We start from the raw sequence: 14171 nt of genomic DNA, 5'->3' as shown, positions 1-14171 counted from the left end.
GTTTTCATCTTGTTCTGGAAGCCTTTCTCAATATAGGTTGTGAGGGACAGCACTTGATCGCAGCAGTTTCTACCTGCTCGGAAACCCGCTTGGTATGTTGGGAGGTTGGCTTCGATGTATGGAGTTAATCTAGTCAGCAATATTCTCTCGAATAATGTATAGGAGGTACATAGCAGGGATATTGGTCTGTAATTCCTAGGATTATCTCCAGTCTTTCCGGGTTTCAGCACTGCGATGACTTTTGCTTCTTTCCATTCCTTAGGCACAACCCCCGTGCTTATGCATTCCGTACAAAGTTTGGCCAGCCACCTTCTTCCTAAAGTTCCCAATTCCTTTAAGAATTCTGGTAGGATGTTGTCAGGTCCGGCTGCTTTTCCTGTCTTCATTAGCTTCAAGGCCTGGGATATCTCTTCTGTCTCCACTTCTTTTACAATGCCCATGTTGGTTGGGTTATTAAGCAATAAACAATAGCAATTTTCTTCCTATTGTCTCCTTAAGCTGACTTATCCGACCCCAGGTTCCCTACATCAAATTGTTCAGTGCTGCATCCTCTACGTCCTGTTAAACTTTTGCACGCTCTTTCGGAAACTCCCTGTGAATTACTTGCCTCTAAATAAATTGTCGGAAAATGAAGAGATGAAATCAAGAACTGACTGACTGGGTTATAGCTGATAGTACTGATTGCTTAAAATTTTTGTTTTATTTCGTAATGATGGCGTGTTTTCGTTGGTCCGCATATGATGGGACACAGTTTTGTTGGTCCATGATATGAAATGACACGTACAGAGGGCACGCTTTCATTGGTTCATTTGATTGAGATGGTATTTCGAACAGCAGGAATAGCCACGTGCAGGACGAGGAAAATTCTCACGCTGTAGTAGAGTCACGCCATCAAATAGGTTCAAATGGTTCAAATGGCTCTGAGCACTGTGGGACTCAACTGCTGAGGTCATTAGTCCCCTAGAACTTAGAACTAGTTAAACCTAACTAACCTAAGGACATCACAAACATCCATGCCCGAGGCAGGATTCGAACCTGCGACCGTAGCGGTCTTGCGATTCCAGACTGCAGCGCCTTTAACCGCACGGCCACTTCGGCCGGCGCCATCAAATAGGTTTGGCTGTGAATATCTGGGCTGGCATTGTAGACGACGATCTCATTGGGCCATTCTTTTACCTGGCCGCCTGAATGGGCACCTGTACTTGAGCTTCATGCGATGGTTCAAATGGCTCTGAGCACTATGGGACTTAACTTCTGAGGTCATCAGTCCCCTAGAACTTAGAACTACTTAAACCTAACTAACCTAATGACATCACACACATCCATGCCCGAGGCAGGATTCGAACGTGCGACCGTAGCGGTCGCGCAGTTCCAGACTGTTGCGCCTAGAACCGCTCGGCCACCCCGGCCGGCGACACGATGGTCCTTGCAGTGGTCTGGCATATGACAACCCTGATAGTGAGGAGATCCCTTCATAGGTCCGTCATACAGCGAGCCTCGTAATAAGAACACACTATGGTCCCCACAGTGAGGGAACACTTACAGTGGTCCGCCATATGACGAGCCTCGTAGTGAGGACACGCTTCACTGGCCCAACATGTGGCAGGCCTCGAAATAGGCAACTTGCATTGGTCCACTGTATGGCAGGTCTCATAGTGGTGATGATGATGATGGGTCTTAAAGGAATAAACGTTGTGGTTACAAGTTGTGGGACAAGGGGGCCGATGTCATAGTGAGGGAACACTTAACATTGGCCGTCATCTCGCGTCTAAAGGTTTCAAGAGATCTGTTATTCATTGCACCAAGCAGAACTTTTTCCAAGTGTTTGCCATCGTCCAACGGGGATACTTTTCACTGGATAACAGCTCTGCCAGTGAACAGGTAGCAGGGGAGGATTAATAATTACGTCAGTGGGAGAAGTGTAATGTATCGTCGGACATGTCTGTTGGTTAATGGGGACTAGTTTCCCTGATATTTCGGTACTCAAAGTCTGTTGTGCTGCAACGTGATGGAAGCAAACATTTCGAAGGTATTGGTGAAAAAAATATGGGTAAAGGTGGTGTTTCCGAGAAGAGAGGTTGACGCAGAGGCTGTCAGATGACGAGGAGGGAGGTACGTGAGGTTTTACGTAAGGCGGCGCTATAAAAGGCGGCGCGCGGCCTTGGCGGCCAGCAGTCAGCATCTGCGGTCTCCAGAAGCTCTCCAGCATGGCCCGCGCCTGGACCCTGCTCGCTGTAGCCGCCGCGGTCGCCTGCGCGGCCCGCGCCGCACACCTGCGTGAGTACCGCAGCACCTGCGGCCGTTCCGGGCTGTACGTCTCGTTCACACGAGGATGTAGGAAACTGGCAGACACACGACTGCAGCGGATGACAGTTTGTGGTTTCTTAGACCAGTTGTTGGCGGGTTCATTAATCTAAATTTAGATCGTCAGATGGCTTGAGCAGTCCACCCGCTAACGTTACGGGCACACGGCCGCTCTGTTCGGAATTTCAACTTCGGGATGTGCTTCGTGCTGGTCTAATGGGTGTCTTGTGAAGCACTGTATTCGGAAGACCGCCCCTCTGCCTACATGCGACTCCTTGTGTGGCGCGCCCCTAAGCCTCGACCGTTGTCCACCTCTGCAAGAGGCTTTCTGGCGGACCTAGAATTGAAGAGGATATTCTCACAAAAGATGCACTATTTTAACATATTTTAATCTAGTTAACCTTAGTTATGCATCCTTTGTGGACTCACGTTTTAATATGCAAATGGAGACGGGACATACGTTCTGAAATCGGGTAGTGCTTTCGTTTTTAAAAATAAATAATTTTTCAACTATATCATTGACGATTCACAGACATGTTGGCACTGTACACTATCATTCGCTTCTAGCTGCGAACTAGAATTTACACCGGAAAGAACTGAAGAGAACTAGCATATCGTGGCAGCACTACGACAGCTGCGTTACGGTTTTTGGGGGACCAACAATCGTTCCGCAGGGTTCAACACTATATGTATAGTTACAACGGCGATGCACAGCTTAGATATTCAGAGATAATTATTTTTTATGGTTGGGGTACTGTTTTTGACGAAGCAAGCTAAATGGTGGAACTTTCTGGCAGTTTAAAACGGTGTATCGGACCGTGACTCGAACTCGGGACCTTCGCCTTCCGCGAGCAAGTGCTCTACCATCTGAGCTACCCTAGCACTACTCAGGACCCGTCCTCATAGCTCTACACCGGCCAGTACCTGGTCTCCTACCTTACAAACTTCATTGAAGCTCTCCTCTCAACGCACACTTCGCTGCAGAGCGAAAATTCCATTCTGGAAACATTCCACAGTCTATGGCTAAGCCATGTCTCCGCAATGCACTTTCTGCGGCCGGCCGCTGGTGGCCGAGCGGTTCTGGCGCTACAGTCTAGAACCGCGCGACCGCTACGGTCGCAGGTTCGAATCCTGCCTCGGGCATGGATGTGTGTGTTGTCCTTAGGTTAGTTAGGTTTAAGTAGTTCTAAGTTCTAGGGGACTTATGACCTCAGCAGTTGAGTCCCATAGTGCTCAGAGCCATTGAGCCACTTTCTGCCAGGAGTGTTCTGCAAGGTTCGCAGGAGAGCTTCTGTGAATTTTGGAAGGTAGGAGACGAGGTACTGGTGGTGTAAAGCTGTGAGGACGGGTCGGCAGTCGTGCTTGGGTAGCTCAATGACTTAAACTCGGGACCTTCGCCTTCTGCGAGAAAGTGCTCTACCTATTGAGCAACCCATGCGCGACTCGAGACCCGTCCTCACAGCCTTACACCCGGCAGCACCTCGTCTCCTACCTTACGAACTTCACTGAAGCTCTTCCCTCAACGGACACTCCGCTGCAGAGCAAAAATTTCATTCTGGAAACATTCCGCAGGCTGTGACTATGCCAGTAGCCCAGCGTGTTCGGTCAGAGGGCCGATTTTCCTCTGTTATAAATAACTAAGTAAAAGAATCAGTGATCAATTTTAACGGATTTCGTGTGACGTTCGTCCAGACCAAACGAAGCACACTCCGCTGCAGAGTGAAAATTTTATTCAAGCTAAATGGTGCAGGAAAAGAAAAAATTATGTGTCAGAATTGGTACGTAAGCCTGCAATGCATGGAGCTAGTGTACTTGACGACATAATTGCAGCTCCAGTCCTTTTTAAAATTAATCAAATGCTTCGCACAGACTTCGGCTGACGCTTCCCGCTGGCTTCTCATTACAACTGAGGATGAAATTTAAAAGCAGTACACTAATTTCCGACGATCTGCAGAAAATCTATTATTTACAGTCTATTTATTAGCAACTGGGAATATTTAAGTTTGTATTTAGGAATATTCCGTCGGTACTTGGAAAAATATTTACATATTAAAAACCTAAGTACATAATATCAAAGTTCCATAGTAATATTTGTTTTATATTTCGTTATGAACCGGCTTTCAAGGCGATACTCAGACAACTTAATCAACAAAGCCGGAAACCGATTTATAGCAAACTATAAAATAAACATTATTGTGGTACATTGATACTGTCTATTTGAGTTTTTAATTTACGTTAATACTTGTTGCGTATTTCAATAACTGATAGTTGGTGGTATCTGCAGTGACATATGCGAAGCAATTATACCGTTTTATTGAAGTACGTATTAGGAATAGTATGGTAATAAAACACGATTAATAAAATGTGTTTTATGCGTGCAACCTGTAGCATAACTTACTAGATAAAGTCTCCTATATAGTTTGCTAGGGCCTGATCACGAGAAAAATATTTTTATTTACTCGGTTATTACATTACAAAATCTCTAACATAACATCAATACATCAGCCATGTAATTGCAGCTGCAACGAACATAGGCAATGAGGATGTTCAGGTCTTTACTATATTTTTAATTTCAGTCAGGATAGTAGATACATATTTTACATCTGAGGTCATCAGCCCCCTAGACTTAGAACTACTTAAACCTAACTAACCTAAGGACATCACACGCATCCATGCCCGAGGCAAGATTCGAACCTGCGACCGTAGCAGCAGCGCGGTTCCGGACTGAAGCGCCTAGAGCTGCTCGGCCACGGCGTGCCGTTTGCACCAGAGACAATTCTCGTTCTCTGGTACTCCGGTGTAGGCCAGGCTTCACACTTGGCCTTTTTGCGCACCAAATGTCCGATGTGATAATGACGTTTTACGCGTAGGCTATGTATGCTCAGCCCTAGCGGTCGTACCACAAAAACTGGAAATAAAAAACGTATTTGTGGGCTCTCGTAAAACACGTAGATATAATTATTTTTTGTGGGCCTATTCTGCCGAATTTTTCGATGTACACCCGATGTGAATGTAAAATGTAATGGCGTATGGCACGATATGCTGGAAGACTCCGAACGACAAGTTGAGTCTCCTAATTGGTAAGGCTTTTGTTATCCTTCGTGTGCACTGGCACTTTTCCTTCGCGAAGTGTGAGATTTGTGTGTTAAGTGTATCCGAGACATGTAGACGACTGTAATGGGTGTATGTGTAACTTGTTGTCATGTTTGCGTTGTGTGATGATTAGGGAAAGGAGAGGATGAAACCGGTACGAGCCGGCCGCTGTGACCGAGCGGTTCTAGGGCTTCAATCCGGAATCGCGCTGCTGCTACGGTCGCAGGTTCGAATCCAGCCTCGGGCATGGGTGTGTGTGATGTCCTTAGGTGAGTTAGGTTTAAGTAGTTATAAGTCTAAGCGACTGATGACATCAAATGTTAAGTCCTATAGTGCTTAGAGCCATTTGAACCAAACCGGTACGAGCACATTGCCTAATCCTCTCGAATATCATCTAGGGGACCATAAACTCATTCCATAAGACACAGCAGAGAGGTTTGGAATTTAATCCACGACGTTGGCACAAAGTCTGATGATCAGGAACTTTACGTCTCCATCCCTCGTCCCCTTCGCCGGAAAAAAGCGGAAAATTATAAATTGTAAACTTTCACAGTCGGAGAAGCACCTTCCCGGTGCTGAAGAATTTGTGTACGAGTCTTCGATCATGGGATGATAGCAACGGCGGACGACGGCAGTCGACAACGCCTAATTGCGCTCGTGTTTTCTAAAGATGTGACATCACGCTATTGCGCGGGAGCACTCGTAAAAGGAATTTTGTTGCAGTCAGGAGCGCGCCTGGGTGTGAACGGGACACTCAGAGAAGCAACAATCCCCCTTGAAAATGTCCTCCGCTGGCGGGAAGGAAAACGTTGGGTTTTGATGTTAAAGCCATTCGACCACGGTGTAATGTCCGGAACATTTTACATTTCCTCATCCAAGTACCAGCCACGCCCATCATCGCTTAACTTCGGTTATCAGACGGGAAACGGTGGATTCAACGAGGCAAGGCCACTGGCACTTGATATGAATGAAGTTGGCGGCGCCTAGTAAAACGTGTGTCACTTGAGGGAGAGTTTTAAAGAATGATTAACGAAATTTCGTCGGTTTGAAGAGAGTTCGACTCCTTGGGAAAACGATTCCTCCCACACCTCATTCCATCTGGATAGCACCAATAAAAATGTTTACTTCCTGTGGTCTGCTGCGGATTCTTGAGCTCTGGAAGCTGGGGAAACCATTTTTAGACTACTTTATTCGTTAATAAGATACTGCGAGGAAGTACTGTATATTAATTTAACATAAGTAAAATTTGCTTGACTTTCACATTCCTTTTGTTCTCTTGCACTTGCCTAACAAGCATGTTTGCTTATGATTACAAATGTATTTTTAGGCGCTACAGTCCAGAGCCGAGCGACCGCTACGGTCTCAGGTTCAAATGCCGCCTCGGGCATGGATGTGTGTGATGTCCTTAGGTTAGTTAGGTTTAAGTAGTTCTAAGTTCTAGGGGACTGATGACCTCAGAAGTTAAGTTCCATAGTGCTCAGAGCCATTTGAAGCATTTTGTTATTTTTAAGACTGAAATACTGATTTTTACGTAGATTTGACCCTCAACACTTTACTCTTTTTTTTAAATGAAGTTGTTCATTGCGATGTTAATAACTCTCGCTGTATGCCTTAATGGATGCAGTTCTTTGCTTTTTTCTATCATCAATTCGTTAAATCATAAAATCTTGCAGCAAAATTGTATACAGTTAAATCAGCGGTCGAAGTGATCTCGTACTCCCAGGAAATAAGCTCAGGGGAGCAAATGCAAGAATCCTGCATCGCCGTCCAGGGCAATCTGCTGGTAGAGGCGGAAACTGTTGCCCTCCTCCGACCTTTTATGAAGTATCAAGTGTCTTTCTGTGTCCTCCGTGTGAGTGTTCAAATGGCTCTGAGCACTATGGGACTTAACATCTGAGGCCATCAGTCCCCTAGAACTTAGAACTACTTAAACCTGACTAAGGAAATCACACACATCCATGCCCGAGGCAGGATTCGAACCTGCGCCTAGAACCGCTCGACCACCCCGGCCGGCTGTATGAGTGTCATGGGTGCGTGTGCAGTGTAGTAGTATTTTGCATCTATTTTTGTTGTAGTTCTTCGTTTCTAATTGGCGTACTGAGATTGGCGTACTGAGACCCACAAAAGACGGAACATAGATGTCGAATCATATCTCGGTAAGCAAAAGAGAGAACAACGTCTCGCCTTATGTTTTGGTCAAGACGCCGTTACAAAATGCTAATTTAGTTGAGGAACACGGAGTAACGCAAGGACTTCAACATTCATCAAGATGATTTCGTATGTGGGTTTGTGGGCACAATAAGTCAACTTTTATTTTCACGCTCTCTACGTAGGCAAAGCAAAGGGTCTTGGTTCCTGGAATTTTGCTAGTAGGTTTCCGAGAGATATTAAGCATCTTTCTTTGAATAACTGTCATTTCCTATTCTTCAACTTATGGGCTCGATGCCCTTACATGAACCGCACACATTAGGCAGTATTTCAGTATAGCTGTAAAAATGTCTTTTAAACAATGTGCGACACAGCCGAACTGCAGTTTCCCTCCAATAAATCGGAGGGGCTTGCTTTACCTGCAACTGAAACTATCTAAAGGGTTCATTTCACATTACCACTCGCAGGTTTTTGTCTATTCTTACCGCCTCGAGTATGAATCCAGAACTTTTAGTGACAGTAAAGAACTAAATTTATAGTGGCATTTCCGAAAATACAGCTCATCAGGAACATGAACAGTAGCGACATAGCCACACTTACCTGGAGCACACATCTAACATAACGTGCTGCGTTCTGCTCTTGAAAGGTCCTCATTCCGGTTGCTAACTGAACTGAGTGTTTGGCAGTGCGGCACAGGGCAGAAAGTATTAACACAAGCAAACGTCTCAAAAGCATCTTTGTGATATTCGGACCAAGAGGGATTTGAATTCATGATACGGTATCTGATTCATTCACTAAACCTATCGTCACCCTCACCACCAACACCAGCATCATTGTCACAAGCGGAAAGGGCTCTTCGTTATGGAAGAGAAATTATCCTCTCATATTGTGAGGAGCCTTCATATTCCGTTGTCGTTCTGGCTTAGCCTTTTGCAAAGTCTTTGGGATTCTGTCATTGTCGATCCCGTCAATATGCTTTACTCTCCGAATGCTTAAACATTATATAAAATCAGTTGATGGAATGGCTGTTACCTTTTACATTGTTTTTCCTTTCTCATGTCTTTGCTGTCCAGTATAGCTCGCTTAAAGTGTAGTTTTTGTGCATTTCATCCTAACTTTCAGCATTTCTCAGAAGTCGTCGTTTTGACATTTTTTCCATTGAGCTGTTAATGGCACGATGGAAGGAACAGGTGGTCGCCAGAATATTCGAAGGTCGCTTTATCACAGCGTGTGATAAAGTGTCCCATTGCAATATACGTGTGACACTTTTCGTCATCGTCATGTACTTTTTACATCATTTAAATGTTGTGCCAATGAGACATACCCCTTGTTGTGGCAATATGTTATTTATTATCTGGCTGCAAACTGAATATTTATCCGCCAAGCATACCTCCTGCAAAGACTAAGAAAATACATTTCACTCTTTTGTTATTTATTTGGGGAGATCAGAGAAGGGACTGAAATTACAACATGTGACCTACAGTAAGAATAAATTTCATTATATAGCATGGAGCTGAGTTCTTCCATACTTGTACGACACATAATGCAAGTGATCTAACAAATAAATCGTTCATGTACTGCACCAGTTACGGACGCTCCACTGATATTGCTAACTGTCTTTTGAAAGCACATTAATCAAGTTTTTACTGGAAAAATCAAAGTAGCTGCATTTAACTTAGCTGACGGCACACTAAAACTTAACCGAGCAAAAACGACTCAGGGATATTAGAGTACAGTAACAACTATCGTAAAGCCACAATAAACAATTATTTTTAATCTATTTATTTTTCAGTGTAGTCTCTCTCAAACATCCATTCGTCCGGAGGGATTACCTGTTTTTCGTTCCATCGGACACTCTGAAAACAGGGGCCTACACCAAGTATTAACGCGACCCAAGAAGTGAGCATCAATTACACGACCAGAAAAAAATAGATAAAATAAGAAAATCCATGAAATTTCGTTTATGTAAAGTTATGATTTTCAATTTGAAACTCCCGCCACACGATGCTATTCTCTCCTCATTTGATGAAATTTCTCCCCACTAAATACCAAGTTAGGGGATTGGAATAAAAAACGTGGAGAAAAACCATGGGAATAATCAGAGATGAGAAACGAATTGACTCCCATGGTTTCTGCTGATACTGAAGAAGTTAGCACAGTGACTATGGCTCGGTACCCCTATTCGGGAGGAGCGGGATTCAAATCCAAGTCCGGCCATTCAGATTTATCTTTCCGTTGACCTGAATTCCATAAACTGCTTAAAGCGAATGCGGTGATGGTTTCCCATCTTTGTCCTCTCCAAGATGTTATCAGTCTCTAACAACATTGCCGTGATGGGGACGTGAATCATCAGCGTTGTTTTCTGCCTTAGCTAGTGTGTTGTTTTGATGAAAGAAAACTATCAACAAAAGCGTTGATTAGCTAACAGCTAAAATTAAAAATTTCAAATGAGATTATTTTGCCTTTGCAGAACCCGTTACTTGCATTTTCCGTGGTCACCAACTTCAAGCTTTTTGGTGGTATTTCTTTCAGGCATGTTGGTTGGAACATGGCCTAATAACACGGCGCGTGAAACGAAGACCACCAAGGACGCAAATACCGGCTCTGGAAGCCTGCATTATGTGATTAAACTTCATGGTTCTTGTCGCGTTCCTAGTCTGCGTGCCTTTAGTCGGATAGAAAAGTCTGCTGCGACACGGAAATTAGCCGTCATCGGTGATCGGTGTAAAAGCGAGATAGGTTAAGGCTGACAAGTGCAAAAGCAGTTGGCCTCCATCAGGACTTAGCTTCGAGCCAGCTGACGCAGAAATTAACATGCATCTGAACTATGTATGTGAGTTGCTTGGAAGTGAACGTAAACTAATGCTGTGAGTATACGTTTTTTTCACCCACTTCTACAGTTGACGCCTATGACGAAAAACAAATCCCATATGAAACTTGTTACTTCTTATTCTCTTCTTTGACGTTATCCCGCCTCACAGGTTTAATACCCGAAGAACCTTTTATCGTATTCTCCCTTTTCATCTAGCATTCATTTTAGTAGTTGATACCCAACTTGACTCTACGTCAGTCGATGGATAATCTTGGCTACACCATTTGTTTGTAAGTCTTGTAAACTCTCTTCTGCGTGCTTTCGAGTTTCAACTGCTTGTGCATTGTTTTCCTGAAGCGTACACGAGAAACCAGTTGCGAAAAATCACCTAAAACTAACTCCCGGCCTATGGCGTTGACAGACCAACAGTCTATAGTTGGGCGCGCGGATACGAACCGGATGTCACTCACCTCCCATATATTGCAAAGTAGTGCTGTGCGCATTAGACTACCAGTGCATGTCGAGCAATTACTGCTGCACTCGGTTCAGTTTTAACAATATATAGTCAGTGGCACATCACTTTTTGCAATGTTCTAGTAGCTCGATAGCATTCATTCACAGTTTTCATTTGTTCTGACCGATCCAGAAGTCGACACCGTTTCTCGTGACCATTTTGCTTCATAGTGCTTCATAGTCAGCAAACCTTTAACTGTGAGGTGGTTAGGCTCTACGTCGACAAGATGTTATTTCTATTATTTAAGCATATTACTATTTTACAATGTTATAAGCAAAACATATTTTTGTTCTCTGTCCATCGCATGCACTTCACAACAGGAAGTTCCACATAACGAGCAAAAGCGAAGCCACAAACAGAAGGAGAGTCATCACTTGGAGTCCTTCTTCTCAATACCGCGGCTAGCAGAATACAGCTACAATCCACATTTGGCTTAGTCGTCTTCGTCGCCTTGGCCTTTTCTGGAACTGGCGTTGCAACAGAGGTCAGACGTAGAGGTTTCGTTTCTGTACAGAAACTGGCCGTCGAATAGTTACCACTGGCATACATCAGGAACTATACAGACATTGATTGGACATCCTAGTTGGATTTACTACCCTAGATGCATTTCTGAGATCTTGAAAGATACGACTAACTAGTCTCACCCCCCCCCCCCCCCCCGCACACACACAAACACACACTGCATCTGAGGTCATCAGTCCCCTAGACTTAGAACTACCTAAACCTAACTAACCTAAAGACATCACACACATCCATGCCCGAGGCAGGATTCAAACCTGTGACCGTAGCAGCAGCGCGGTTCCGGACTGAAGCGCCTAGAACCGCTCGGCCACAGCGGCCGGCTAAAGTGGAGCTCCTGGTGCGTCTGACACTATTGTTAAGAGCCAGAACCTGTTCGCAGGAAATGTGCTCTCAATTCTTTCCAAAACAACCAGCCAGAGAGCGAATGCACGACACACAACAAAAGCCTACAACGTAGAAGAAGAACATACGAACGGAGAGACAGCTTCGAGAAGTTAAACGAAAACAGTAGGCAATAGCTGAGGAAGTCTTACATTCAGTAATAAATAAGTTTCCCAACAGTTGTTTCAATGATGGACCGGAAGACTCAGGTAAAACATTTGTCTGCACGACTTCGTGTCACATTTTGCGAAGTGAAAACTTTGTTGTTTTAACAGTAAGTAGCCTGGACAGACATTGCTGCCCGTGTCCTGTCAGCGGACACAAATGGTGACTCAATGAATTACCATTTGCTCTCGCATTTTGACTCAAGAATTTTGACATTAGACCGTAAGGGTGGTCGTTTAACTCTAGTTTCGTCAATGGCTCTGCTATTGGCATGCCTAACGTCAACTAATACTTGACGGAAATGTCCTCCAAAAAGAATTATTTTGCCTCCATAAGGGAGATTATTGTTAATGACGTCTCTTAAAATTCGGTCGACAGCGCTTAGCGCGTGTTTGGGAGCCACTGAAATCTCGTCACAAATGATGAGATCACAGTCACGGGCAAGTTGTGCATCTTTGCTGTGAGCGTGAATTCATGAGACCGACGTCTTAAAGATGGGTACAGACAGTCTGAAAATCGGATGTGATGTGTGTCCCTCTGATAGAAAATGGGCAGCAATGTCTGTTGTTAAAACAAGTGTTTTCACCTCCAAAAATGTGACACGAAGTCTTGTAAACAGACGTTTTACCGAAACCTCCCGCTCCGTCGGTGAGGTAACAGTCGGGAAACTTGTTTCTTATTGAATGCAAGACTTCCACAGGTATTGCCTTCTGTTCTTCGTTTAGCTTCTCCTAAGCTATCTTGCCGTTCATATGTTCTTCTTCTACGGTGTAGGCTTCTGTTGTGTGTTGTGCAATGATCTCAACAGAGTTTGACAGCTTCAATTGTTATCAACATTTGTCAGATATATTGGCAGGAGAATAGAATATGCAGACGACGGCAAAAAGCCATTAAACTATTTGTGTATTTTTCATCGTTAGTGGTGAACGAAATCTTGAAAATGATGCCTCAATCATTAATTTTGATTGAGTAATGCGGGAGATATGGTGTACCGACTTTAAAACAACATTGAGCAACGGTATATACGATTTCGTGGAAACTGTCTGAACAATGAAGGATTGAAGTCCGCCGCCACTGTGAAAACAGTGGGATTGCCATCTAGCGGTACAGCCGCTGCAACTCCAGGCAACATCGAAGTTTGAGAAAAATTCATGTCAAGCCTGATGGTCTACCGGTAAGGCTACGGCTCCACGTGCGTTTTTCCTAGATAGATTTGACCTGGAAAAAATGTGACAGGAATTCCAGCGACTGTAGGTTTTTCAGAGCAGGAAAAACTACCCGATAGTGGTAGTCAGACGCCCCAGTATACGTGCCAGGGGCCTCGAAACATGCACATACAAAGGTGCAGCTGAAACATTTGGCGACAGCGCAGGTGGAACTGACTCCTCATTGATTCTTGTTGACCTGCAAATATATTTTCTGTACTACAGTGATTAAAACTAGCGGAACATTCAATATAAAATTTTAATATGTCTCAATAACCAACTCTCTTAATAGAATACCAAAGGTATATGGGTAAGCTCTCTTATTCTCCACTGTATCTCCACTTCTGCCTTCCTGAAATTTTAAATTTCTCAGGTAGCTATCCCTTATGCTTTTACAAAGCTTCTATACCTTCCTAACTAAAATAAAATTTGCATGCATTATAAAACACGCGGTCATTCTTCGACAACATGCAGTATTCATGATGAGTATGGCTGTTTGGGAGACACTCAGGGAAAAAAATCACGAAACAACCAATAGCTGATGACAGACGCAAATCAGTCAGAAGTATGTGACTGATATGATATTGAAGTGCCTGTGTTATTCTGATTACGATGCAAAGTTCCTTTAGACATGAATGTCCGAAGGAACAGGCACTGCGCCGACTACAGCCGTTATGAAATACATTAAATGAACTCACAATTGCGAATAAGGACAACCATCAGCTGTAGAATGGAATGATGACAATGGCCGACCGCTGTGACCGAGCGGTTCTGGGCGCTTCAGTCCGGAACCGCGCTGCTGCTACGGTCGCAGGTTCGAATCCTGTCTCGGGCATGGATGTGTGTGACGTTAGTTCGGTTTGAGTAGTTCTAAGTCTAGGCGATGCTAAGTCCCTTAGTGCTTGGAGCCATTTGATTTTGATGACAATAAAAACTTGTGCCGGACCGGGACATTGTCGTCATTCCATTCTACAGCTGACGGTTGTCCTTATTCGCAATTGCGAATTCATTTAATGTATTTCATAAC

At 44.2% G+C, this 14171-nt stretch overlaps 1 protein-coding gene across 1 annotated transcript in view; it reads left to right on the top strand.

The window, feature by feature from the left end:
• Positions 1–2173: 2173 nt before the first annotated feature.
• The window catches only part of LOC126236818 (protein takeout-like), a 70752-nt gene continuing 58754 nt past the window's right edge, over positions 2174–14171 (top strand). The window contains exon 1 of the mRNA XM_049946412.1: positions 2174–2277. Within this exon, the coding sequence (XP_049802369.1) occupies positions 2208–2277 (70 nt within the window). The 5' untranslated portion in view covers positions 2174–2207. The remainder of the gene's footprint in view (positions 2278–14171) is intronic.

The sequence above is a fragment of the Schistocerca nitens genome, chromosome 2 (assembly GCF_023898315.1).
Source record: "Schistocerca nitens isolate TAMUIC-IGC-003100 chromosome 2, iqSchNite1.1, whole genome shotgun sequence".
NCBI lineage: Eukaryota > Metazoa > Arthropoda > Insecta > Orthoptera > Acrididae > Schistocerca > Schistocerca nitens.
Note: the sequence above shows the minus strand (reverse complement) of the source record. Positions and strands in the feature narration are given on the sequence as shown.